The following is a 27,581-nucleotide window of genomic DNA, read 5'->3' on the forward strand; positions in this document are numbered from 1 at the left end:
TCATATCAGGAGACTTGTATATATTTGACAAACGGCTCTCTTCAAGTACTCAAAACCCACAGGAACCTTTGACAAAATTGCACTTATTTTATCGTGGCTGAAAAGCAAAAAAGAAAGTTCCAGGTTATAAAACACATACATTTAGTTTTTTAAACCTCGGCATCTAAACGGTTTTCTCAGAATATCTCAAGTGGACGTTACGAACAGAGCTGTGTAATTGCATCTGCTTTATTTTTTGGCGATTAGAAATATTGAGCCATGTTTAACTGGTAGGTTTTAATACACAAAGGGAATGTAAACATGTATGGGACAGGCATATGGTTATCCCGAACATAAGACAATACATGTCTTTACAAAGCCCACTGATTTTGAAGAATATTTGCAAGTGTGGCCAGTTCTATGCCAAATGACACCAAAAGGTAAGACCTGTGCCCCCTCCACTCCCTGGTTTAACCCCTCAATGACAATTGACGTGCCCGGACCTTCACGACTTCAAACGCTGTTGCTGTAACACCCTATCTGACCCCCACTTACCTTTCCCCATGACCAGCACAAACTAGGGACACTGCAGCCATCAAATGCACTTTTGATGAGACCCCTTTAAATCTATGTGTTGCCCCCTTGCTAATACATGGGGGGGGGGGTCTTCAGACTGCCCCGTTGTATGCCCCCAAGCCATTTTTCAAGTAGTACATGTGTTCAAACACATCTCCTGGCACGCGATATACTTACTGCCATTCAGCTCCAGTGAATGTGGTCTATAGCAGTGCTCCTCAAGGCACACCTAACACGTCTGAGTGATACCCACATCCTGGGCAGAGGTGTGCCTCGAGAAGAGAGTTGAGGAGGACTGGTCTATAGCACATAAACAGAAAGCGCTCCAACTGATTTCAATGGGGGCACTTTCTGGTCATTAATTGGTTAGCAAGTGGGCTTTATAAACACTACTTACATAACATTCTTACATTAGTGCACAGTTCCAGGCTTTAATTGTCATACCATAAAAAACGGAGCCAATAGAAGCGTAGTGTATTTTGTCTTTTAAATTGTCTGTTTCACCTATACATTTGCTAGTCCATTTTTTTCAACGACAAGTACATCCTCATTCACACACCTTCTCTTTCAAATGCGTTATTAAACATAAATGAACATGAATGTAAAGACATCTTAAGATTTATTAAAAATGTCTATTACTTACTCAATTTTTCCAATTAGATTCTGGACTGTGAAGGACAGGGGAACCATTGGGTACAATTCCGACAGATGTACTATAAGCTCGAACTTCGCACAGGCTGCCACGCTTGAAAACACTAGCTTCACTCTGAAGGATACAATTATACATGGAACACAACGATCAGTTATCTTATGATTACAGATATGTCATTTCTTTTGAGATTGGCAAAATTTTAAAGTGCACCCCCCCCCCCTTGCAATTACAAGTGATTGTGGAAAAAAAAGACAAGTACTCTCTCCAGTCACAAGCTGGCTTATCACACACTTATGTCACAGAAATCAGTGAAAGACGTAAACGGGTTAACTCGTTTGCGTCTGAAAATGGTGACTGCAACATAGTCCTAGAATTCCATTTAACTTAATAGCAATGACTTACATTTCCTCATATTAGCAAGCAAGGGAAATGTAAGCATCAAAAACAGTCGCTAAGCAAATATGAAACAAAAAATACCCTTCATCACTAAGCGATTCTAAAACATTCCAACTAAGACGTTTAACGTGAACTCCCTCAGCAAGGAAGGCAAACAAGAAGATCCCCGAGGTCCCTAGGGGGTCTCCAGGCATGTTTCCAAAAATAAAGGAACACATATCGTCTACGCATTTGCACTTGCCATGCATTATTGGTATATTTGATTTCCCCCACTTGGTTTTACATTCCTTTAATATTAAAAGGAGGTTTTTTTTTTTTTTTACAACAAAAAAAATAAAAAATCTAAGCAAAAAAGTGCAACCTTGGCCTTTAACCTCTTATAGACCAGCCTTTTTTTTTTTTTTTTTTTTTTTTTTTTTTTTTTTATACCCTTCATGACCAAAGCTGCTTTTACATTTCTGCGCTGCTCCTGTTTAACTGTCATTTTCTTCTCTCTCATTTACTCTACCCACACAAGTTATATATTGTTTTATTCTACCATTTTGATCTTCTAAAAAAAAATAAAAAATAAAAAAAAAAGCATTTTTCCAAGATTTAAAATCTTTTACCCATATAGAGAAAAAACCTGCAAAATTGATTTTAATATTTGTCCTGATTTAAGAAATAACTAATGTTTTTATATAGCTTTTTGGGCATTTTAAAACCACTTTCCCCCCCAATCTGGTAATCCAGTCCCTATGTCCTATTTGGGACATCTTTGGGGTGTCTAGTTTTCAAAAATATACGGTTGGATGGGGGTAAATTGAAGTGGCCGGCTTCAGAGTATTTCAAATTCTGGTATTTTAACACTAATTCTACTACCAGTGTTTTTTTTTTGTTTTTTTTAACCACATAAATTGTACTTCAGGGATACTTCAGGCTCCCGGTTTATGTCACTGTCAAACACCAACCAATGCATAGGTTTGTCGAATTGTTTGGGGGCTAATAGGAAATGGAGACCCCTTCTGTTCTACGATAAATCACAAGTGTCACACAAAAATGCTTACAACGTGTTTTGCAGAAGCTAGAAGTACCCAGCATTCAAGCCATTGCATATTTTAACAACTCACAGCATTCACAGAGACACTTACACACATCAAAAGATCACCACTCACACAAGAACACACAGCTCTTACTGTACTCTCATTACTATCACACGACTCAGACTGCCAATCACAGAAACAACCCTACGGCACTCACTGCCATTTCCCATCCTTCAGACTTCATTACTACATCCCAGCTGCCTCCTCCTCTCAGCAGGGGTGTCTGTTTCATCCTGATGCACGTGCAGGGGCTACACAAAGCTCAATTAGAAAAATAAGTCACATCCAACTAGTGAAGCCAGATCTTTGCAGCCACTGCCGAGTCAGTGCGAGACACAGACCCCTTATTTTCCAGAAAGGCAAGATTGCTGGGTAGCTGCTAGCTGGGGTCGGGGGGGGGGGGGGTTGGGGCATAGGAGTAAGCTTAAAGGGCTGGATGCAAGCTTTGGGGTGCATGTTTGACATTCCTTTAGGTGTGTATTATACATTAGGTTTTGCAATACAAGAAAACAGAGGTTTGTGTGCTTAAATAAATCATGGACATGTGTGCACTGCAGTTGTCATACTCACTTTGCGTTGTCTACTTCGGTTTTCAGAAGATTAAACTTTGCTCCCCATTTTATTAAATATTGAACTTCTTCACCCAGCAGCCGGCACCGGTTCACTATCAGAGACACATCAAATAGCAGCTGAAAGGAGGAGAGAATTTATTTAATATACTGGACAACAAAAGATTTAAATTTAACCTACTAGGTCTGTAGATGCTGGTTAGTTTTAAACACTAGAATCTTACACTAGAGAGAAGAAGCAGGGGTGATTACACTGCTCATAGTATGCTTTTCTTGCTCATAAAGAAAACAGATTTAGAACATAATTTGAGAATTAGGGCACCTAATAGTGTACTTTTTCAAAGGTGCTGTTCCACATTAATTGGACTCCCTAATTTCATAAGAGAATAAACCCAACTAGACCCCCACCCCACCAAATTATAAACCTAAGAGGCCTCTTCAGTTACAGTAACAATCTGTGTTTGTGTCTGGTAAGTTACACACCATTTAAAAGGACACTTTAATGCATATAGCAGTGTTGTCCCTTTAAATGTGTATGTTGTCAATATGCATTTGCCCCTTTGCAACCCCCCCCCCCCCTCATTTGCAGATTAGGAGAAGTGTGATCGCATGTGATCGATTTACTGCCAGTCGGCTCCAGTGCTGGCACAGCGAACAATGTGGGCAGACCCCAGTGCGCATGTGTGGAAAGTGCTCTTGTTGATTTCAATGTGTTGTTTCCTGCCACCAATTCTGTTTCAGGCAGTCAATCAGTGGCAATAAGTCAGAAAAGCTAAACTGCCCTTTTAGCTTTTTATAAACTGAGCTACATTATACACGACTAAAGCATGTCTATCATGTGGATGTTTCAGGCATTCAACAGTGATAGGAATATTTTGTAGTGTTATATTTAGTCGACATATTCTATTTAGCAGAGTGGTTGAACAAGTTAAAAAAAAAAAAATAAAAAAAAAATCTGTTATCCTCTGTTGTGCAAACTCTTAATGGAAAAGTACCTTAGCTATTTGCTTTAGGGGAAGTAGACATGAACATCAGAGCCTGACATTACTAAATACCATAAAAATGGAACACTAAACAAGAGATCCCTGGGTTTGAGTGCTGCTTTCGGTTTAGTATTTGTCCCTAAAGGTGGACTATAGGAATGTTTTTGTTTTTTACCTGCGGCAGATCTTGCTGAGTCTTATAACTTTCGTGAAGATGACCTTTTCTTTCAATCGAATGCAAAACTAATCTATGTACCAGGAGAGAAGACGAAGGAGCCGTATCTGGGGAAAAATACAGTAACCGTATGGAAAGCAACATTAAAATACAAGATTGTGTACATTGTATATCACAGTCAATAGGATAAGCAGTATTGTTTAACAGAGGCAACCTGATAAAGAGGCAGGGTATATGTTTGGTGTTTTTTTATTTTCGAGTATGCGTGCGCTGCTCAGAGGTTATCAAATGTGTTGCGGAGGCAATGTTTACAAAACAAGGTTAGTTTACTACCATATTACATCGTACACCTAAGTGGTATGGCATTGTACTGTTTTTTATTTATTTTCGTTGTCTTGTGCCACATTGTTATTATGTTATATATAGACATGTGTGAATTTTTATAGGAAAAAAAAAATAGAATATGTTTCTTGGATTGGTACATTCTATATATGAAACTGTGGTGCTACCGCTATGTATTTAGAATATCACAGATAAACAGGAGACTGAATGAAATATAGCATACAATGAACCCATGTAGACAGAGGATGACTAGCATTAAACCACGGCACTTTGTTACACGTTTGATCGCGAGTCGCATTCTCAATTCATTACTTTGGTCTTACAACATTATGGACGTAGGCTTTTATTTTTGGTTTGTAGCTTACCGTTCAGCAGCGTCTCAAATCTTATACTGGAAATTTGCCTGCAGGCTGTGTAAATACAATTGACACCATCTGGGGGGGGGGGGAGAGAATATATGTTATGTTTTGCTGTATAGAACTCAAAAAAGAATAAAAATAATATATATATATATATATATCCTTTTAAAGGTCAGCACTTAATACTAACTTAACATAAAGCTAATAAAAATGTGTATAAAATTGTAAGACAAGACATTGAATTGTGTTAACTTGTGATACTTCATTCAGTTGTAGTCTTCAGTTTGAAGTGGCCAGCAGATTAGAGAGATGCACTGTACCATGCAAACGTTCAATGAAAATGTCACTAGCAGAGTAAATAGTACATTCTTTAGTCTTTTTTTCTGAAGTAAGTTTACAGGCCACCTGAAGCACGAACCTCCGTTTGCAGTAGCTGCGGCTGCATTCAGCAGAGTATACAGAGAGTAACAAAGCTATTCCTGGGAGATACGAGTGCTACGCTACACTACAAAAGGTTCCAACAGAACCTCTGGAGATATTTCTCCAACATCAATATAAGTATACAATATTTACCTCTTGTATACTTAGGTGGCGTAGGAATTTATACTGACACTTAAAGAAACATTTTGCTCACTCACTTTCATTTTATTTGGTGTTTGATCATGAATATATTAAATGTTACATAGTGGGCTTGTCCGGTGGTTACAGATTAGCGAGTAGTTATGCCTCTGCTACCCCCTTTAATTTGTTGTGTGTCCCACACTATAAAGCCACGTACAGTCAGGCATTTTGTCTATTTACTATCAGTGTGCAACTTATTTATTTAGTTTATATAAAATCATGTGACATACAGTACTCACCTATGAAGTCACCAAATTGGACAGTAAGTTCAAGAGAGTCATAGAGAAAATACAAAATGGCTTGGTCATCCGTCCAACTATCAAGTGTCCATTCTGTGAAACTGAGATAATATAAAAAAATATATATATAAATAGATCATGAAGCAATACATGGGGTAAACGCATGTGTGTGTGTGTGTGTGTGTGTGTGTGTCCTCAAGTCATGCTACTATCCCCTGAACAAATGTTATTAACCCTTGTCAGATTGTTTTTTTTTGTTCTTTAAAGTTTCTGTACCAAGCAATACTAGCCCCGTCTAGGCAGATCTATTAGAAAAAGTTTCATTTAGTAGTTTTCGATCTCACTTGTTCTCCTGCAAATATTTGTTCAGGGTCTGTGCTTCTTCTTGCAAGCGGCCTAGTTCACTTAAAACCTGTTGCTTGCGCTCTTCCAATTGTGCACATTTCCTGTAGAAAATAGGAGAAAATGTTATTCCAACAGAATAAGAGACGGCACATACAGAACACATAGGTCCTGGATTAACTTCAGTTTGTATGTGTTATAAGCACAAGATTAAGTTTTCTTTAAAGACAAGAAGCAATTTTTATTCTATTTACCTTGAGCTACTTTCTTCTTGGAGTTTCAAATCTTCAATTTCTGCGGAGAGAAAAAAATAAATAAAAAAGCATTCGAATTGTGTCATGAAAAATACGAAAGCACAATGAGTGACACATTCTAGCAGCTAGCTGGACCCTCACATAACAGGTACCTAACATGTTTCAATATTTATAGTAATCGCTGCATCAACTTCTCTAGTTCAGAGAAGCACAACTCCAGTCCTTGAAGGCAGCAATTTCTGGATATTGCAGCTTGGGCAGAAGCCCAAAATTTACATATGAACTATTGGAATATGGAGGATTATAGACACAAGTAGATAAATTATAGTTTTATTAAAACATCTATTAAAAATAGTCAAAAAGTGTCACAATTATAACAAAATCTTAAAACAAAAACACATTCCAAGTAATGTTTTGGTTCACCCCCCCCCCCATTATTATTTTTTTCATTACAAAAATAATACCCAACAGACCACTTAACTCCTTTAATATATTGTGGTTTATGACTGCTAAAATAATCAGACATTGAAGTTTGATGGTATTAATCTGCTGTAAAAAATGATAGCTAACTTTATATCAAAAAAGTGATTCTGAAAGTTTAATAGGGAAACTGTTCTCTTTCTAAAAATACAGTTCCATATTGTGACATTGTAATCACCATTTTGGAGCACTTGAACCCCTTGATCCTTATATGGAGTATTTCCATCCAGACATTCTGCTTTCAGTCTGTCCGTTTCTAAATGAAGAAAATCCACAAATGCAGTTGTGAGAAAAGAGAGTGACAATCATTCACTAAAAATCTAAAAGGGATCAAACACTAAGCTCTGTTACTATTAGAAAGGGAAGCCTTACAAACGAGGCAGTCAGGCCCATCCATAAACATGTAAGAGAAATATACACCTACCCCAACCTCACGTATTTCCTCCCCACATCCATTGCTTTCCCAAACCCATTACTCTGCATTGTCCAGCCAATTAACCTGACCTTCTTCAGCAACTGTCCCTTGAGAAAGGGACATAAACCCCACTTTTTAAAATGCCCCTGAGAATACCCTTAAATAAAAGCACTACAAGCAAGTGTCTTCGCAACAGCTGCCGAGTTTTGAAGAGATATCAACTTACCCATATCTAACCCCGATATGCAGTTTTCTACCTCTTGAAGAAGTTTATCGGTTTCACTCATTCTAGACTGTAGCTGCTCCCACTGATCCTATGGATGTTTGAAGGGGATATAAACCGGTGCTTAACTTTTTGAAAACTATTTTGAAAAGTCCTCTTTGAGAAATGCAATTGTAAGTTGGATTGCTTACCTGTAGAGACTGAAGCAACTTACTGTACACCGTCACTTTCCCTTGGTGAGCGATCAGCTTATTTCTCTTAGTGTACAGGGCTTTAAGACTTTTCAATTTCATGCCAAAATACATTATCTGTTTGTAGTAAGATAATATAAAAAAAAAATATGTAATGTTCAAAACCAGAAGTATCAAAATGAATAAATAATAATAATAATAAAAAATGGTTTCTCTACCTCATCCTCAGAGCACATCCTTATTGCCTCCCAAAGGAGGCTGTTGACTTCAGCTAAAGGCTTTTCCTGCATTTCTATACATATTTTTAACCTAAAATTAAAAAAATATATATTTTAACATATGCAAGTTCATCCACATTGGTTTAAGCCAAATTGTGAGTTTCTTTAAAAGAGGGGTGGAAATTGATTTTTTAATTTATTTTTTAAATCGCTAGGCACAGTATGAGCGGCATGTCAGTGTTCACATGCCACTGGCAAAAATAAGGAGATCCGATGGTGCAAAGTGAGTAAACTAAATGTACTTTTTACATGAATACACAATTTTTAAAGTGGTCTTAAAAAGTATGTTTAATTTTGGAAATATTCAATTTAGAAACAAAAGCAAAAAAACAAAGATTTTCTTACTCTTCTGCAGTCTGATACAATGTATTAAAGTGCTCCTCGTACACTTGCAATTTGGGCTGGAATAGATGTTGATCTAACATGGCAACTACATCACTCTGTTGTTCATTTCCTCCAAGCTGGAAAATAAATAGGAAAAAAAAATATATCTTAAAATTAGATAAAATGTGCAAGGTTGGCACTTTGGTTACTTTGCTACGATGTAGCAGGAAAGAAACATAACAGGTATTCTGCATATCAACACAAAACAAAGATCATTAATACATATGCAATCTGGACTTGCTAATTTGATAATATGTATTTGTACTTGTAATCTCCATAATGAAAAGAAAACATAATAGTATTCAAGCAACGCTTAATGCAAAACACAATAAAAATACTTGATATTTTGTAACTGCTGGTCAGGAATGGCTGCCCAACAATCCCTAAGAACGTGTGCCTGGACTGGGCATAGACTAGAAATATGTTTTCTTAGGCAGGGCTGCAGATCCATTTTGCAGTTCAGAAGAATTGCAGTTCAGTATAAGTATATACCAATCTTGGGGAAACAAACCCGCCAGTCACTAGACACTTTTTTTTTTTTTTCTTTTCCATATAGTCGATAGGTGAGGGCATTAAGCCATATACAAAAAAAAAATGATTCTGGGAAAATTGTTAAGAATAAGTCATTCTTTTTATGGGGACTGCTCCACATTATGCAGTATATAAATGTAAGTGGGAGAAGGGGTCCAAAATCATGTACCTGAAGTACAGATATAGCACCGATGTTATTGACCATTTAACAGGTCATTAGAGATTTCTTTTTAACTATAAACACATTTCAGTGTTTTTGATTTAAATAAACAAAAATAAATAAAAATCACTAAAATCAGCTGTTTATGCCATCAACGCAAGTTACTTACATTCGCAGGAATTACACTAGACCGCGGCTTCTGAATTAGAATTCGAATCCTGAGTAGTGTAAAAAACTCCTTTACTGTAATAGTTCCTTCTTGGAATTTCTAAAAGACAAATCTTTGCTTTATTTTCCATTTGCCATTTGGAAAATGACACTTATAATTTTATAAAGGTATTATACAGGATAATGTTAGGATGGCTGACCTTAAACACAGTATATCTACTACAGAAAGGCTTAAAAATAAAGAAATCGGCATTTTGGAGTGGCCCACACCTTAACCCGTTAGAGATGCTGTGGAATGACCTCAAGAGAGCCGTTCACACCAGACATCCTAGTAAGATGGTTGAGCTTAAGCAGTTCTGTAAAGAACCATGGCCTAAAATTCCTCCCCGGCGTTCCGCGGCTAACGGAAGTGCTTGTTTGAGGTTGTTGCTGCCAAAGAAGTTTCGACCAGTTATGAATTCCAAAGGTTTAATTATTTTTTCCAGCAGCACAGTGAATGTTTAATGAACGTGTTCAATAAAGACACGAGGGGTTGCCATTGTTTGTGTTATTAGCTTAAGCAAATGACAAATTTTATAAACAAAATAGAGCAAACCTTATTGTACCAGAACAGGTCGAAGTATAATTACGCCTTATAAACAAGAGTTTTACTTGCCTGCCATAGACATTCCGGTTCCCATGGTAACTGAGAATCCATCTGACTACAATGCTGGCCTGTGGGGGGAAAAAAGTAGAACCTAATAAAATGTAAGAATACAACTAGTTATATAAAAAAAAAAAAATAAAAGGTCATACGCTTGCTTTTCTATTTCCAGTTTTAAATTGTCAAATTAAATTTCCGATAGCAAGAGATATTGGTAATTTTTCAGTGGGATACATACTATGTATAACATTCTACACACATCATTCAAGGGCCAAACAATCTATTAATACTTTCCTTTGTGAAAAACACTTACTGCTTCCTTCTACCAATACTCCCTCGCCTCTCGAGTCCATTGAACTGCTATTACCACTAAAGTTGGTTGCCTGCAAAGCGGAATACTCGCTTGTATAGCACTCATCTGGGCTTTTACAAGCCATTGACATCTGCACGGGGCAAAGAAAAAAAAAATTGTTATAATACGTTGCAGAGTATTGTGTCCATAATTATTTAAGCGTTAAAAGAGACAATCATTGATCACAATTTATTCGGTTAACTATTTTTAACCATAGGGGCACAGCTTTGTGACTCGGTTGATTTGGACAAGTGTTAACCCTTTCAATGCTGCAAGCGCAACATTGAAGGGGTTAACACTGCACAATTGCTTTCATGGAGCGACCATAAACTCTTACTCTGGTAGAACATGCGCCCCCCTTTTCTGAGACTTCTAAGACTCTAGAAAGGAGGTAAATTGTATGTATACATATACACACATACATATATATATATACACACACACACACACACACACACACACAACATTAGGACCACCTGCCTAATATTGTGTAGATCCCCTTTTTGCCCTCTAAACAGCTCTGACCATCGAGGCATGGACTCCACTTGACCTCTGAAGGTGTGCTGTGGTATTTGGCACCAAGACATTAGCAGCAGATCTGTAAGTTGCGAGGTGGGGCCTCCATGGATCGTTCTTGTTTGTCCAGCGCATCCCGCAGATGCTTGATTGGATTGAGATGTGAGGAATTTGGAGGCCAGGTCAACACCTTGAACTTGTGTTTCTCAAGCCATTCCTGAGCCATTTTTGCATTGTGTCAGGGAGCATTATGCTGCTGAAAGAGGGCAATGCCATTAGGGAATACCCCGTCCATGAAAGAGTGTACATTGTCTGCAACAATTAGGTAGGTGGCACATCTCTAAGTAACAGCCACATGAATGGCCGGACCCACGGTTCCATAGCAGAACATTGCTCCAAGTATCACACTGCCTGCACCGGCTTACCTTCTCCCCATAGAGCATCAAGGTGCCATGTGTTCCCCGGGTAAGACTTCAGCCCAGGTCGCCTTCTTCCATTGCTCCGTGGCCCAGGTCTTACACTCGTGTGCCCACCACTGGTCTGTGGCTACGCAGCCCCACATGAAACAAAGTGCGATGCACTGCGTGTTCTGACACCTTTCTATCCGAACCAGCATTAGCTTTTTCAGCAATTTGAGTTACAGTAGCTCATCTGTTGGATTTGACTACACAGGCCAGCCTTCACCCCCCACGTGCATCAATGATCCTTGACCGCCCTGGACCCTGTCACGGGGTCACCCCTTTTCCTTTCTTGGACCACTTTTGATAGGTACCGAGCAAAGCACACCAAAAACATCCCACAAGAGCTGAATTTTGGAGATGCTCTGACCCAGTCTGGCCTTCACAATTTGGCCCTTGCCAAAGCTGCTCAGGTTCTTACTCTTGCCCAATTGTTCTGCTTCTAACGCATCAACTTTGAGAACAAAATGTTCACTTGCTGCCTAGCATATCCCTCCCACAGACCGGTGCCATGATAAGATGATCAGCGGTATTCACTTCACCTGTCAGTGCTCAGTGTTACGGCTCATCAGTGTTTATTTCCGTTCTATACATACACTATTGCATGCTGTTTTTCCCCCCTCTATTTTCAAAGAAATTTGTTTTACAGAATTCACATGGTGCCATCAAAGTAATAAACTTGTGAATAAAATTGTAGTTAAAAGACTTGAGTTATAGTTCCTTTTTAATAACAAGTCTATTCCTGGCTTGTTACCAGTAGCCATTTTCTTTATACGTGAAGTGCAAGGCCCAGATCTTTGACAATTCTAAAAAAAAAAAAATAATAAAAAATTTGTAGGAACAAAACAAAACAAAAAAAACTCACCGCTGTGCCCTGCGAGTCGGTGTCTTCATTCTGCCGAGCTCTCTTCTCCTTATGGAACGGTTCGTCATCCTCCGTGTCTCGAGTCCGCTTTTGAGCAGTCTTGGTTTCTTGTGGCTTAGACGAAGGTTGACCAAGATCTATATGGAGAGCTTCTTTTTCACACAGCTCCTCCCAAGCCCCTTCTGGAACCTCCAAATGTAACAAGCCATTAGGATCCGGGTCCTCTGGACAGACTGGTAGCATCTCTTCGTCAATATTCTGAGCATCATCCTGGAACGCCTTGAAGATGCTCTGTGATTTTCTGTTAACATGTGCTTCCGAAACTGAAGGACGCAGCTCTGGCACATTGTGTATACTAGAAGTCCTTTTTTGAGGTAATTTAGGCTGGAAAATCTTCACAGAAAGCATATTTGGCAAGCACATCTCTTTCGAATTAGCGACGACTCTTGCAGGGGAGATAGAATCTTCTTTAAAAAGTTCATCCCTCTTTTCCATACTAGGTTCCTTGCTGGGTATCCTTTCCGTATCCAGAACATGTTCTTCTTTGGTATCGCCAGACTCTTCCTCCGGAGCAGGCAGCTGATCAACAAAGCAAGAGACTGGAGCGGTAGGACTTGGAACCTTTTCAGACTTCTGTGCAAGGCTCTTTATCTTTAAGTGGATGTCCGCAATACTTCTGCGTCTACCGTTGTCTTTTTTTGGTAACTCTGAAATCCCAGCAAGCACAGCACAAGGATATACACTGTCAGTCACACTCACGTCTGTAACTGAATGTGAAAGACCAAATTCGGAGTCGGGCAGACTACCACAATCTCCCGGAACGATGTTTTTCAAACGTGCGGTAGAGGGGTTTGACGAGCGGTCAGTAATACTAGTCTTTGCGTCACTACGTCCAGCCATCGAGTTCGCAGGCATTTCTGAACGAGGAGAAATAGGACTGAAAGGATTCCTCACGGTATTAGTCTCATCTATAACCTCAGTCGTATCCACGCACAAATCTGCTTTTTGTGGAAGCATGAACGACACCCTCTTTGATTTCGGCCTTGCTTTTTTATCCGATTGGTCATCCCGATAACTGGAGGTATCTTTATTCCGAACAGAAGAGTTGTCTTCGGTCAGAGTAATGCAGTCATTTTGTACATCAAAGGGCACACAGTCCTTTTGACCTCTATCTTGATACTCTATGCGACTATTTACCAGAGGTTCAACTGTCTTTAAACAGTTTCCCACAATATCATGGTTGATCTCCGTTTCTAACAAACTTCTGGTTGCATTCGCATCTGGAAAAGTCACCTTTTTGACCAGGGCATTATTTGTAAACAAATCCATGCGGTCAATTGATAGAGTAGGCTTCATAAAACTTGTAGCGGACAAGCTCTGATCCTTGAGTTTGTTTGTAAGAAGGGCATGCTCTTGAGTCACTGCCGAGTAAATTTCTGTGGCAATATTAGAAGAAACATCATCAGTATTTTCATGGCCATCTTTCATCTTCACTTCTGCAGAAGTGATCTCCTGTTCATTTGTTGCCGCATTGTTTCTTGTGGCCACCTCACCAAATTCTCTGTTTTCCACATCAGCGTGGGTTTTTGTTATAACTATGTTTTCTATGCCAGAGGAAGACATCTTACGCAGAGAAGACCTTGATGATGCTATAGTTTCTGATGCTTGTGCCTGCCTACCTAACACTGAAGGAACCATTTCCACATCAAGAGATGGATGACCGTTATTGGTTGTACGTAATATCTGTGAATATGATATGCTTTTTCTTTTAACAAAAGGTAGAGAAAGGAGGCCTGCCTTGGACTCTCCATCAGTTAGCGTGTTATTAATAAAGACCGCATCAGTCTTTGTCATTTCAACATCCTCTTGCTCACATAGTAAACCAGCAACACCTTTACTTGCGGGAAATGTCCCCTTCGGTGCTTGTGAAGTATTTTTAGCAATTAGCAGTGTTCGGCTTTTGTCTAATTCTATGCCATCTTCAACTGGGTTTATTGTTTCCTTGACGGACAGAGCCTCGGTGTCATTTATTAACGTACTTTTAACATTAGCGCTGTGTGCCTTGTTTCCCTCAAAGACTTTGTTTTCAATGACAATAGTTTGTGATCTCGTTATATCCATGTCATTCATTTCATCTGAGAACACCATAGTTTTGTCCGGCGAACCCTCAGATACCGCAGTTCTAATTCCAGCTGGTTGGTTCCGTTTCTTACTAATAAAATTACCCGCTGTGCTATGTGAATTTACAGTTTTATTATCAGGAGCACATGTTCTATGGGGAATTTTGTCAGCGAAAAGATTGTCAATAAATACGGTGTTTGACTTTGTGATGTCCATGTTACATGCTAGATGCAAGTTGGAACGGTTTAATTGACATCGCCTTTCCAGATTGCAAGTATTGTATCCATCATCCACAAGCTGATTTTCAGTGGAAACAGAATGCTTTCTTGTAATGTCCATGTGACTTTCTTCAGAAGAAAAGACTAAAGTTTTGTCCTGGGATTTTACAGACTTTATGGTTCTCTCATCCTCAGTTGTCAGCTGCATTATTTTTCCAGTTAAACCAGTGTTTGCAGGCATTGTCATCTCCATGTCATCAACTGAATGTACAGTCCGATCGTGAGATACACATGATACTTGCGAGCTAGTTAAGGGCCCTTTAACAACATTAAGAGAATGAAGGTCTACTTTGGGCATATCTGATGGTATGTTATCAATGAAAACTGTATTCGACTTTGTAATCTCCATTTCATCTCGCACAGAGAACGTAGAGCTTTCACAAAGGGGGAGCTGATTATTTATATTAATAAACACCGTGTGGCTGTTGGTAAACTCCATGTCATCTTTCAAAATAGTTTTATTAGTAGATGCAGACACGGTTTTAGAGCATTTTGTTTGGTCAGCTTTCATTACCGGATGGGGATTTCTGTTTCTCTCGAAGAGTTTGTTTTCAATGGCTACCGTGTACGAGCGTGTTATATCCATTGCATTTGATTCGTTTAAAAAGAGCAAACTCTTATCTCGGGAAGGCCTACAGATTGGATTTGTCTCTCTCTCTGAGTGCATTGGTGCCTCAAACAACTGCCCAGCATCAGCACTGGTAAGTTCCATTAAATCGCTTAAAGTGTGAGCAGTCTTATCGTGAGGAGCGCAAGTTCTCTGTAGATAAGTCGTGCTTTTCCTTTTCACAGAAAAAGGCTGACCGGCAACTACAGGTATCTCATCCATCAACACGTTATCGATGTAAACTGTATGTGAATTTGTGATGTCCATGCCATCTTGTATATCAGGTGCACAAACAAAGCTTTTACTGGCTGGGCCATGTTGGCTAAATGTCTCTGAAGAATCCTTTGTAATTATTATGTTGTGGCTTTTGGTTAGTTCCATTTCAACTGCCAGTACAAGTGTCTTATCGGATTCTGTAGCGGCTACTTCAGATGACTGTTCAATTATTTTGTTATTCTCCAAATCTGTACAGCTAAAGCGTTCATCAGTAGCACTTTGTTTCACGATGTTGATATTTTTGTTAGATGGACATAACATAGCCTTTCCTTGTGATTCCACGCATAGTGATAGAGGAGATGATTCTTTTTCAGACATGCTTTTTCTTTTGGTCAGAGGAATCATAATCCCGTTGCCAGATTCTTTCTCCATTTTGTTCTCAATAGAAACCGTGTAGGACTTGGTAAATTCCATTTCATCTTCTGGTGCAAAATCTGTTTTATCATCACACTGATCCGTACGGACATCGAAGTTGGATAGTCCGCCTTCACAGTTAGCAGCAACAAGGCTGGTGCAGCTTTTCCGGCGGAAACCCGAGAAAGTGTTATCATTAACTAGTGCACCATCAATAAATCCTTTGCGGTCAATAACAACAGTATGCGATTGAGTAATGTCCATATCTTGCTGGTCACGTGAAAACAAAATGGTTTTATCCTTAGTGCATGGGGTAGGTATAGCATTATTTGTTATTGACATCTCCATATCCTCCTGCAAATGTTCTGTCTTGTCACGTACACAAGAAAAGCTTAAAACATTTACACTCTCCCTCTTTTTGTGAATCTTGGACAAAGGATTAGACTTTGGATCGAATTGATTCTCTTTAATAGGAAGTTCCGGTGGTAGGCATTTTGTTAGATGAAGATCATTATCCCCTAAGAATAAAGTGCTCTTGTTGGATAGCGAAGATAACTGTAGCCCTCCATATTTAATCTTATCTGTTTTGCCGTGCTTCAATGTATGTGGTATATTGGAGTCTTTGGGATTTTTGCAGTTAATATAAACATTGTATGGTTCTGCCGATTCCATAGCATCTTTGGATTCTGTTTTCAACACAAAAGACTTTGCTTGGATGAATTGCTCATCAAAACCTGGATTTGTGTGTCCAAATAGCTCACCGAGAACACAAAACTTCTCCTCTTTGTCAATAAGATTAGATTCAGAGTAAAGATCAGGAGTGGCACTTTGTGTTATACTGATATCCTGGCTTTGGGACATTTTCTTGGACTCCATTGTAGCATATTGGTTAAAAATACTCTGGCCATTTATAGCTACAGTATGACTTTTGGTAAAATCCATGTCTTCCACTGGTGAAACAGATGTAAGCTCTAAAAGCGAGGCTTCCCGTTTCTGAGGCAATATTGTGTTTAATGCAAAAGTATGATTCTTTGTAAATTCCATTTCATTTGCCTCCGTAAAAACTATGGTCTTCTCAGACGGGACACCGTTGCTTCCATTATATTGTTTTTTTGTAAAAGATTGAACATTGCTTATAATGGGAGTCTCATGCACTGCGTCTATGTGAACAGTATGACTATATGTCATATCCATATCATCCTCAAAAACTCTGCTTTGGGCCTTTGATTGGTTATTAGCAAGTCCATTGCTTCCATATTCATTGTTGCCCAATGGAATAAATGAAGTAATACGAGTTGTGTGACATTTGGTTAAATCAAGTCCATCGTTATATTCTCTGAAAATCTTTGTGACATTTCCTGTAGTTTCTTGGGGGGTTGGAATTTTATTCCCATATTCCGGAAACAAATGTCTAGAACTTCCAGAAGGTAAACTAGATGGAAACACATTCTCTTTATCACCCTCGTCTGAAAGGGGAGCCACGTGTGGATCCATTTTTAAACTGCTCAAAAAGTCCTCAAACTTTCTTTTTGCCGGCACTAAAGCTTCTGTTGACTGAAACCCTAATTTAGTTTGAGCAGATTTTGAAAACTGAAAATCTGTATTCTCGCTTAAGGTTTCAGTTTGAGATTTTAAATTTGCGAGAAACAAACCTATATCTATTTTTGGTGTTTTTAGTTCAGGATAGCCATCAATGGTCACTGTGTTACTTGTTGTTATGTCCATATCATTGTTGCTTGAGAAATAAACGGTCCTGTCTTTGGGACAATCTCCACATTCCCACTAGAAATAAAGAAATAAAACTGATTTAGTGTGGGGTTTTTTGTTGCATGCAGGTTCTCTTGATGCTATGGCAGGCACCAGGTAAGTGGAGCAAGACTTTGGTTAAAACATCAAAGCGCGCAGCGATATGTTTAAAGCTTTTGTACCATGCGTGGCACGTATTATGAATATGCACATTTTAAAGCCTTTCAATTACCACTGACACAGCCGTTACCACATGCTTTCAAACAGGATCCTCCAGAATTACTGAAAGCCAGCAGTTTAGGTCTCTGTTCCCCACAGCAAATAATATTATAGGCAATAAGGGGAATAAAAAGCAATAAGTTACATTAAATGTATTTGGACAGGACTGCTCCATTTTCAGAGATCTATTACTCCCCAGAAGCTTCCCACCGCCCTGCAGCCTGTTATTTTTAATGAGAAACACAAGAAGCTGTTGTCTTTCCATTACACCCTACATACCAATGCAACTTAAGAAACTTACCTCTGACTGAAGAACTGTAGTTTGAATAGGAGCATGAAGCAATGTCTCCATTCCTATAAAACAAAGATTAACCGAGTAAAAAAATAATAAAAAAAAAAAATATTGAAGGTTTGTAATAAAATAATTAACACTGCCCACATTGCAGGTATTTTAACTTGTTTGAAATAAAATACATTAATATTTGCATTACGGTACTAGCAAAATTGTTACCTTACCAGCGATACTGTAATCCGTGTTAGATTCTTGAATTCTAGAGAGAAAAAAAAAAAAGATAAAAGCAAAATCCAGATAAAACATAATACTCGCTGCCAATAAAACGCACACAGATCTGCCTAGAAAAGAACGCATACAGCGATTAGAACATAAAAAAAAAATTACAAAATCACCATCAATGGAAAAAGTATTTAAGTATGATAAATGAATCTCTACACATGTCAAAAAATTAGGTATACTCCAATTTGTATTCACTGCCTGTGATTTTTTCACAGTTTCTTAAAAACTGAAAATTTGCAGAAAATGCTTCAATAATGCTTTGTGGACAGCCATATATCTGTGTGTGCCTATTAAGCGCATACACACACAGCTTCTCCTCAATAGAAATTTAACCAATTGTACTAAAACAGCTATAGACTAATATACATACAAAAATGAGTGGCATGTGGATTGGCAGGAATATTGAAAACAATATTGTTACTTTTTAGGACAAAATATGTATTTTAAATACTTACTCATTTTTAGGATTATTTCCACCCGCCTCGTGGTCTGTTAAAAGAAAAACGCACCCCTTTAGCAAAAACTACTGAGCAACATACCAGACAGGTAGAAATGGGAACGTATTCTAAAATGGTTGCTAAAGTTGCGGAAACGATGCTTACCATTACTGTTGGCTGCAGCTTCTCCTGCACATTGTAGTTCTGGTGTGAAAACACTAACAGGGGAAAAAAAAAAACTCTAATCAAAACCGGAAAAAGCGAAAAGGTCTCAAAAAGCAGCACAAATGCAAAACAATGTAACCCACATCTATCCGTCTGGAAGCGAACCGTCTCAGGAGTGGCCAGCCTACCAGATATCCTCTGAGATCACATTGACCACTCATCCAGGAGGCCACAAACAAACCCAGACTAACATGCAAAGAACTGCAGGCCTCTGTATATCACATGAACAAGAACCACAGTAGTGTTAGCTTTTCTAATAAGGCTTTCCTTTATAGGGGTTTCCAATACGGTCATGTTGGAGTTTCAGTGTAGAATCCAACAAACATAACATATTTTAGCAATACTTCTCTAGAAAACAGTGCACATTTTTTTTTGTCTGGGAGAGTCATTAAATTGTTAACAAACCTTATAGTTTCTGCAAAACTGACTCTTCGAGAACTTTTTCTTCTCTTATCAAGTGTTAAATCCTGCAAGGAACATGTTATTGTATTAATAATATAGATTTATAAAAAAATGTAATGGACTTTTACTAGTTATTTTAAAGATTATGGTTTTATAAATATTTCTAAAGCAGGGGGGGGGCTCTTGATGTCATAATTATGTAGAAACAATTCACAAGGTTTTGTACAGATGGAACATTCAACTAGCACATTTTCCAAATGCATCTCCTATACGTTGAACATCTCATATTTGGTGGTCTTGTTCAGAAATACTCCCCCTATAGCATCAAGTAGTCCACCCAGCTTAAAAGGTCTTTAACCCTCTACTAGACCCAGATCGTACCTCAGCTCTTTTAAAACTCCCCAGTTAAATCACTTCCCAAGTATTCCAACAAACTTTTAAATCATCTGTTTTTGGCTGCAAAACAAACGATTGCGAAGCGAAGGGAATCTAAATGTGTACTTTATTTCCAGTCTTTTTTAATTTAGATTTTACATAATTTTTTTTTTATCTCTGTACAAAATATTTTAAATAGAAATAAAACGGTTTTGTATTTTTTTTTTTAAGTTAATGGAAAAATGTGTGTACAATTTTGAAGCTAGCAAAGGAATGCACCAACCTATAAGAATAGCAATTATGAAACGAACATTCCCATAGCCATAGGAATCTACTTGAAGGGAATGTTAAATGCCCTACAAAATAAAGCCATATAGACACATTCCACACGTCAAAAAACAAGATCTCTATTAGTTTTGTTCACTTTTCATTCAGAAGTGCCATGGAATCTTTAAAACACCGGTTTTTAAAGTAATGTTGAAATTTAAAATCCCCTTTCTCAAAGGGAATACTTAGAGCTGAAGGCTACCTAACCTGTCCCAAGATCCTGTCACATGATTCCACAGACCAAGGTGCCCTACAAGATATACTAGTTCAGGAAAATTCCCATAAATTGAAAACATCTTGGATCAGACAAGTCAAAGCTATTTTAACCATTCAAGAAATCTGCACCGCCATCCAAGGCTTTTTGACACGTTTTAGTCACGGTGCAGAAAATAGAGTTCAAATAAAGAAAACCAACCTGATAAAGTTCATTTCCACATCCCAGATCTTTGAGTGGGCTCCGAGGGGCTTTTAAAATCTGCCAGAAAAATCTCTCATATTAGATGATAATGTACAAATAAAATTAAGATACCAACTTCCACAAACTGTTGTCAGTTTAAAAATGTTGTTTGGTTTTTTTTTTATGGTATTAAGTCCTCAAGAACGGGTAGAAGGTCAATGGACAAGAGAGCAGGTAAAGTGCCATTTTATTCTACTAAACGCTAAAGGAAACAATTGTACCAAAAAAACCCTAACTAAAGAAAACTAACCGTCAGTAAGGTTTGCTTTAATAGCTTCCTTTACACATATCGAAATCTAAGATACTAATAGGTGTAAATAAAACGCTACAAGTGTCACTCAAGCTGCATCTCAGATCCAGGCAATCTAGCCACAGTGATGCTATTCAATGTAGGAACAAGTTGTCACTTAAAACATAGGTAAATAACTACCCTAATGGAGTTTTCAAAGTTTAAAGGGTTTCAAAAACAGAGCTTTAAAACGCAACAAATTGTAATATTTGAATTTTAATATTTTGTTTCCCTTGGGCGAGTAAAACAAGACAGACAAAACAGAAGCTTACAGAGGAAACTCTTCTTCTACTGCGGTCAGCCAGGTCTCTGACAAGACAAAAAAAATTTTTTAATAAATAAAAAGAATCCACTTAAAAAACAGTTGTATCAAAATGTTAAAAGTATTAAATGCAATGGCAACCTTAGTGAAATTACCAAAATATACTTGGTTGTACATACAGACATACCCCACATTAACATACACAATATATGTAAAACAAAAATCTACTTAAAGTGAAGCACTACCCTTTTAGTACATGCATTGATATGCTTGCGCTACGATTGTCAGGTCATGTCCACCACAAAATGCTCAGAAGACGAAATGACGTAAAGGTGTCAAGCGAGTGTATTTAAACAGTGGAATGGTTGGGCTGCAACTACCGTATTTGCTCGATTATAAGACGACTCTGCCACTCTGCCCCAGAAATGCCTTATACCCTCTAAATGCCACTGTGCCCCATGATATGCCTTTTAACCCTCTATGTGCCACTCTGCCTCCAGAATTGCCTTATACCCCTATTTACCACTCTGGCATTTAGGGGGTTAAAAGGCATATTAAGGGGTAGAGTGGCATATAGGGAGGCAGTGTAATGTATAGAGGGCTAAAAGGCATTTTTGGAGGCAGAGTGGCACTAAGGGGGTTAAAAGGCATTTCACAGAGCACTCTGCCTCCAGAAATGCCTTATGCCCTCCCCATGTAACACTCCCTCCCCCTCCCTCCTCCAAACTTACCGGTGCTTAGTCCGGGCAGCATGTAGAGCCCTATGCGACTAAGCACCGGGGACTCAGAAGCACCGGTAAGTTGGGGGGGCATAACACAGGAGGATCCAGGTCCCCTGCATCGCTGCAGGAGATCTGGATCTTAGTCTCATAGTCAGACCTATTTGAGGTCTGATTATAAGACGACCCCGATTATAAGACGATGGGTATTTTTCAGAGCATTTGCTCTGGAAAAAACCTCGTCTTATAATCGGGCAAATACGGTATGTCCTTAAAGTAAGGTATGCCTGCACATGGAGGTTGCTCTTATGTCTATATCTTACAGGGTAGACAGACCTAAGATGAAGTTTTATTCCATAATTTTACCAAAGTAGCCATGTTATGCACAGAATATATTCCCCCAATTATGCTTTTTTTTTTGCACTGCTTTTGGCCTTAAAAAGGGACCAGACAATTACTTGTGCATGGTGGCAAACTGATCCCATTAGTGGTAGAGCATCCTCCTCACTTCCATCTCCAAACACGGACACAAGCACTTTATGCAGAAAATCTCACATGCATGCGAAACACTTAAACCATGAACTTCTGATGCACCCAAAAATGCTTGTTACTTACTTATTGCTCTGCTGCAGAGACTGCCCATCCATTTCTGCAACCAACAAACCTGTAAATACAGACAGACACAGTTTACATAACAACTTAAAAAATGTCTACATTTAACACTAGTTTATAAGGCTATAACAACCAAGACAAATCTTGGAAAAGCGTATTCTATATGATAAAAAGGGACTTTTTATTCTGGCTCCAAACACCTTGTGGTATACTATACTGTATTTCCCCATGTATAAGACACACCTTTTTAGAAAAAAATTGGGGTATAAAAATTAGGCCCGTCTTATACAGTGGTGGTAGATTTTATTAAAAAAAAAAAAGATTTACTAGAAAGGGGACCTGCTGCTTACCTCTGTTTTGCTCAGCAGCGTCTCTTGATCCGTGGCGGCGACACAGGTACCCAATGGAGTCACGTGAACGCACATTGCATCACATGACTCCGCTCAGTTCCTGTTCCTGCTTGAGCTACGCAGAGGGAAACAGCGGCCCCCACAGAAGTCTGCATTTCAGGTAAGGTGGGGGAGTAAATGAATGTGTGTGTGTTAGCATGGATCAGTGAGTAGGGGGCACAGGGAGGCTGAAAGTGATGTGCATATATTGGCTGGGCTGTCTGAGCATTATAGGAGTTGCTAACAATTACTAGCAGCTAACATCAATCACACTCATATCATGCCCAGGCAGTCAGTTCAATAACTTTATGTAATATATATATATTTTTTTTAAAATCAGCCCCCAAAATTAAGCTGCGTCTTATACTATGGAAAATACGGTATATAAACATACAGAAGGTAGCCAGTTGTATGGTATTAGGCGACACTTGTGTACCGAGGCACGCGATGGTTACTTTGGGGTTAGACACAATGCTACAAAGAGAACAACAGTTGGCGTTATTATTTCCAAAGTCAAACTACTGACAGCCAAGTACTTTATATTAAATGGCATATACTGCCGGATGATACACCGCTTATAATATCTGACTTCAGTTGTGACAACTGTATGGATTCGTGGTCACTAAAATTTAGTGGAAGTGCTAGTTCTTAGAAATTTCATGTATATATTTCTTCTAAAATAATTTTGCACACTGCTATTTCAGTCATTCATGGCTCCTGGATTTTAGTTATTTGCTTGTTTCGGGTAACTAGAAAAAAGTCGGTATTGTAGCATAATTTTGCCAATATGGGTACTTGCATTGAGAGGGTTTTTTTTTTTTTTTTTTTTTACTTCCAATCTTTGTATATTATCTCCAAGGCAGCCGTGGGCCTGGATTTTTTCTTTTAATCATGTTGATTTCTAAGGGTGTAGAGCTTTCGGTCTCCTCAGAACATAAAAAACCGATTTCAAGGTTTGTCTGTCAGGCTCCTATCTTGTACATAAATGTGTTCAGTCCATCTGACATACACCCAGATTCCATGATCTTTGGACCCATGATAACCGAGTTATACATAATGTCCTGGAATGGGGTACACAAACCAAGGGCGTTAAACCGTCCCTGAAACAATAATGACAGCACAGATGTGATGAACCGCATTGGAAACGTAGAAGCGAACTGCTCCCTTCTAATAGGTAAAACATGGCTCCACCACAAACAAAGCCAAGCCTATCCCTGCTAAACGGTGGCTTTACCACCGAATGCCTACACCCCGCTTACAACGTCTGCACGGTTTCGTCACACTTAGTACTCACTCCTCGCAACATATTTACACGGGTGTAAAAACACACGATACGTCCTGCAGGTAAGGACGCATCTAAGGCCTCAAAGCCGCAGGACACAAATATTCTCGGTTACGAAGTTCTGAGCCGGGAATAACGGAAGCTTACCTTTCAGCTTCTTCAAGCTCACCTCACAGACTTTCCCCCTTCCCGCGTTCTGCTGTCCCGATCCTCCGCTGAGGTGACGGTTAAACCCAATTCACACAGACTTTACCATTTCAAATGTAACCGCTCTGCGCCTGCGTACTACTGCTTCCTTCCTCTTCCATTCTGATTGGTCGAGTTTTAGCGACACAAGGAAGAATGCTTTGTGCTTTTGCCCGCCCGCTTTAGTTTTAATTTTCGTAGTATTGGAAAACGTATTCGGTTTATCTTGAAAAATTCATTTTGACACACTTTTCACCGTCGGTGTTATCTGACGTGAAGTGAGCATTATCGGGCAACCCGTAGGTAATTCGATACATTTGTATATTGACTGATTTAGGAGACTTTGCTGAATGAGGAAGGTGAAATAAATCTTGCTTATTTTACAGTCCAAGAATCAGTTTTCGGGTATGAAATGAACCCCTATTGTATGTTAATAGGACCGACATTTCGAAACAAATTGTAGAAGTCTGTCGACCAGAATAACGTTATCGCTGACGAGGTGGCCGAGTGGTTAAGGCGATGGACTGCTAATCCATTGTGCTCTGCACGCGTGGGTTCGAATCCCATCCTCGTCGGATTTTTTTTGTTACAATTAAATGACGGGCAAAATATTTGGCAAACCAGACAATTTGAATTTACGTTTTTTTATAGAAAAAAATATACTCTATACTAAGCAACTTTTGTATAAGATAAATTTGCGATCTCTGGAAGATACCATATTGTTTGGGGGTTGTGCAGGAATGTGAAAACACGCCACGGACATTTGTCATCTATTCATAAATTAAATGTCTAAAAATTTTATTTAATGAAAAATGGCAAGTTAACACGTTTTGAAAGAATAGATTTATCATATGCATATATATACACCAGTGTCTGCTGCCTGTTTATATTTGCCATTGTTCTTTTAGTTGGCAGATGTCTTGACAGGATCCCACCAATGTACCAAAAGGATGAAATTCTAGCCATGGTGGATGCATAGAGTGACCTTAAAAAACATCAACTTTTAAATGATCATCAGGGGCATTACTAGTCGGTTCACAAAAGATCGGGGACAAAAATCCCAGTAGTTCCTGGAATTTGCAGACTCTGAGATCAGAGGATTTTCATCATGCCAGGTGTATAAATTCTTCCAAATTTTAGCAAAGGTATAGATACATTTCCGTTGGAAAAATAATACATATATGGCTGTGCTCGGTCAGCACGGCCTTCGTAGACTGCGCTAGCAATGGAGGTGGTGAGTGAAGGTACCATGGAGGCTTTTAAAAATAAATTGGCTTACCTATTTTGTCAAGAAAGGGTACTTAGGGGTACAAATCCTAATTTAAAAGTTGTTGAGGGGATATTGTGACTGCTCATCGAGTCATGAACTTTGTCTAGTTCATGACAAATAGTCTGTCAGTCACTTATATTTCTCTGGGGCAGAGGAGTGCCATTTAGCCATACCCACTCTCTATTCAAATCCCTTCCCGCACCTAACTCAGGTAATGTTATCGCGGATGACCTTGTCCATTGAGTAACTAGACGTATCCTTCACCCCTGATGTATGTGGCGGTGCTCACGGGTTGTAGTGCACGCCGACATGGTACGTCAGTAGAATGACTTGCGCGACGACGCTACTCGCTTGCATCGCTCATGATGACATAATTCTCACTTTCTATTGGTTGTTTGCAGCTCCTTCCTGCCCTTGCTCCTATTTAACCAAATTGGTTAATTCTGAACACAGCCTCAGTTATAAGAGTGTGCACGGTTATGCAACCAGGCTTTTGCGTTTTTTATTTTTCCCCCTCAAACATTTCAGTTTGTTTTGCTATTTAATTGTTCATGTTATCAGTCACATTAAAAGTGGAAAAAGTTGTGACATGATTTATCTTTGTCTCATTCTTTAACATCACAAGAACCTGGCATTTTAGTGTTTTGCTAGGCCTATGCTATTCAAAAATTTTCATGCAGCCATTTGGCCATCAATCACCGCTAAATTCAGCCTCAGCAATAATTTCCTGCGCCCCCCCCCCCCCCAACATGTCTGTTTAGGATTTTTTGCACAGGTTATGTTATGGACAGCCTCAATTTATATATATATATATATATATATAAATAATAAATCTATTAATATACCTTGGTATGCCAGCTCATTAAGCAACCATTGCTGAACAGTCCTGGCAGAGAGGGACAGGAAGAACAATTTCTGTGTTTTTTGTTGAAGTTTCTTCCCCAAGTTCAGTGGCTATTTTTTGAAAGGTCCTTTGGGGCATTTTTTTGTGTGTGTCTCAGTTAAGTTTAGTTATAATCCATCTGTTACTTCAGGGGATAGTGTATTGTTAAGGTAAAAAAAAAAGTGTAATCAGCTCACTTGTACGTGATAAGTTTAGGCCACTTACATTGATCAACGAGTAATGTAATGATCTCAAGCTCACTCGTGATTGACTCTGCAGCAGTTTAAACTGCAAAGGCTAACAGCAACAGACCTGGCAGGAACAGCTTTGACTTTCAGATCTTTGGTGTTGAAGACATTTTTTTTTACTCTTTTAATGCTGGTGCTCCATAGGTTTGTCCCCCAAGCTTGTCATGGAAGGGGTGAACACTGCAGAATCAGTCTCATGAAGCCATCGTGCAGCAGGGGGGGGGGGTAACATTTGCTTTAAGAATCTTTGTTGAAGGCGCACCTGCTAAACCTTATGCATCGTAAGTTTGAACCAGTTATTGTAAAGTGAAGAAAACAAAACCCAGAAAAAAATCTAGTGATATACAAGAGTCAAATATAAGTTTGTTTACTTGAATGGTACTCTAATGAATTATAAAAAAAAATAACTCTGGTAAAGCAAAGACTAATGACAACAAGTTAAGATGTTATCCTCTCTACATTTAGAATCTAGTATGAGAAAACACGCCAGCTCTGCCACCTCTTGCCTTTGATCTCACATTTCAGGTAAAACATTCACTTTAGCAGACACACCAATAAGACTCAGAAAACAGCTACACTCCGATTTACATTTCAACAGCTCTAAGAAAGGTTACCCTATTTTGCTTTAAATTTACATTTGCCATGTAAATTAAAATAAAAATAAAAAAAAAGGTAGAACACAACTTAAGTCATGATTCATTCAAGAGCAAAAATTAGAACTAGCACAATATGCCTTTACAACTTTTGAAAAATAGTTGTGAGGCTTAAAGAATAAATTTAAGAAAAAGGCAGACATTCACTATCAATGTT

The 27,581-nt window shown here is 38.7% G+C and overlaps 1 protein-coding gene and 1 non-coding gene across 2 annotated transcripts; one reads left to right on the forward strand and one right to left on the reverse strand.

The window, feature by feature from the left end:
* On the reverse strand, positions 1-25,951 carry LOC149284021 (outer kinetochore KNL1 complex subunit KNL1-like). The gene is made up of 19 exons (XM_089497209.1): positions 25,930-25,951; positions 22,517-22,565; positions 19,011-19,063; positions 18,136-18,188; positions 12,234-17,651; positions 10,356-10,485; positions 10,051-10,136; positions 8,502-8,617; positions 8,097-8,187; positions 7,879-7,995; positions 7,691-7,778; positions 6,570-6,609; positions 6,318-6,419; positions 5,974-6,074; positions 5,120-5,188; positions 4,413-4,519; positions 3,256-3,374; positions 1,199-1,321; positions 1-97 (listed from the first exon to the last, which is right to left on the reverse strand). Exons 1-19 carry the CDS (start codon positions 25,949-25,951, stop codon positions 1-3), a joined length of 6,981 nt encoding a protein of 2,326 aa, XP_089353335.1.
* On the forward strand, positions 24,864-24,945 carry TRNAS-GCU (transfer RNA serine (anticodon GCU)). The gene has a single exon. It is a non-coding gene; the product is annotated as a tRNA-Ser (tRNA).
* Positions 25,952-27,581: the final 1,630 nt, after the last annotated feature.

Source organism: Sceloporus occidentalis, unplaced genomic scaffold (genome assembly GCF_023333645.1).
Source record: "Sceloporus occidentalis isolate IW3139 unplaced genomic scaffold, rSceOcc1.0.p SCAF_100, whole genome shotgun sequence".
NCBI lineage: Eukaryota > Metazoa > Chordata > Lepidosauria > Squamata > Phrynosomatidae > Sceloporus > Sceloporus occidentalis.

Bases quoted from the DNA above. Each gene is read 5' to 3' on its own strand.
- LOC149284021 (XM_089497209.1), bottom strand. From the start codon at position 25,951: ATGTCGGCGTGCACTACAACCC. The intron at 19,064-22,516 runs GTAAGTAACAAG...TTCCCCTGTTAG, and splicing joins TCTCTGCAGCAGAGCAATAA to TGTTTTCACACCAGAACTAC. The intron at 4,520-5,119 runs GTAAGCTACAAA...ATTTTTCCCCAG, and splicing joins ATTTGAGACGCTGCTGAACG to ATACGGCTCCTTCGTCTTCT.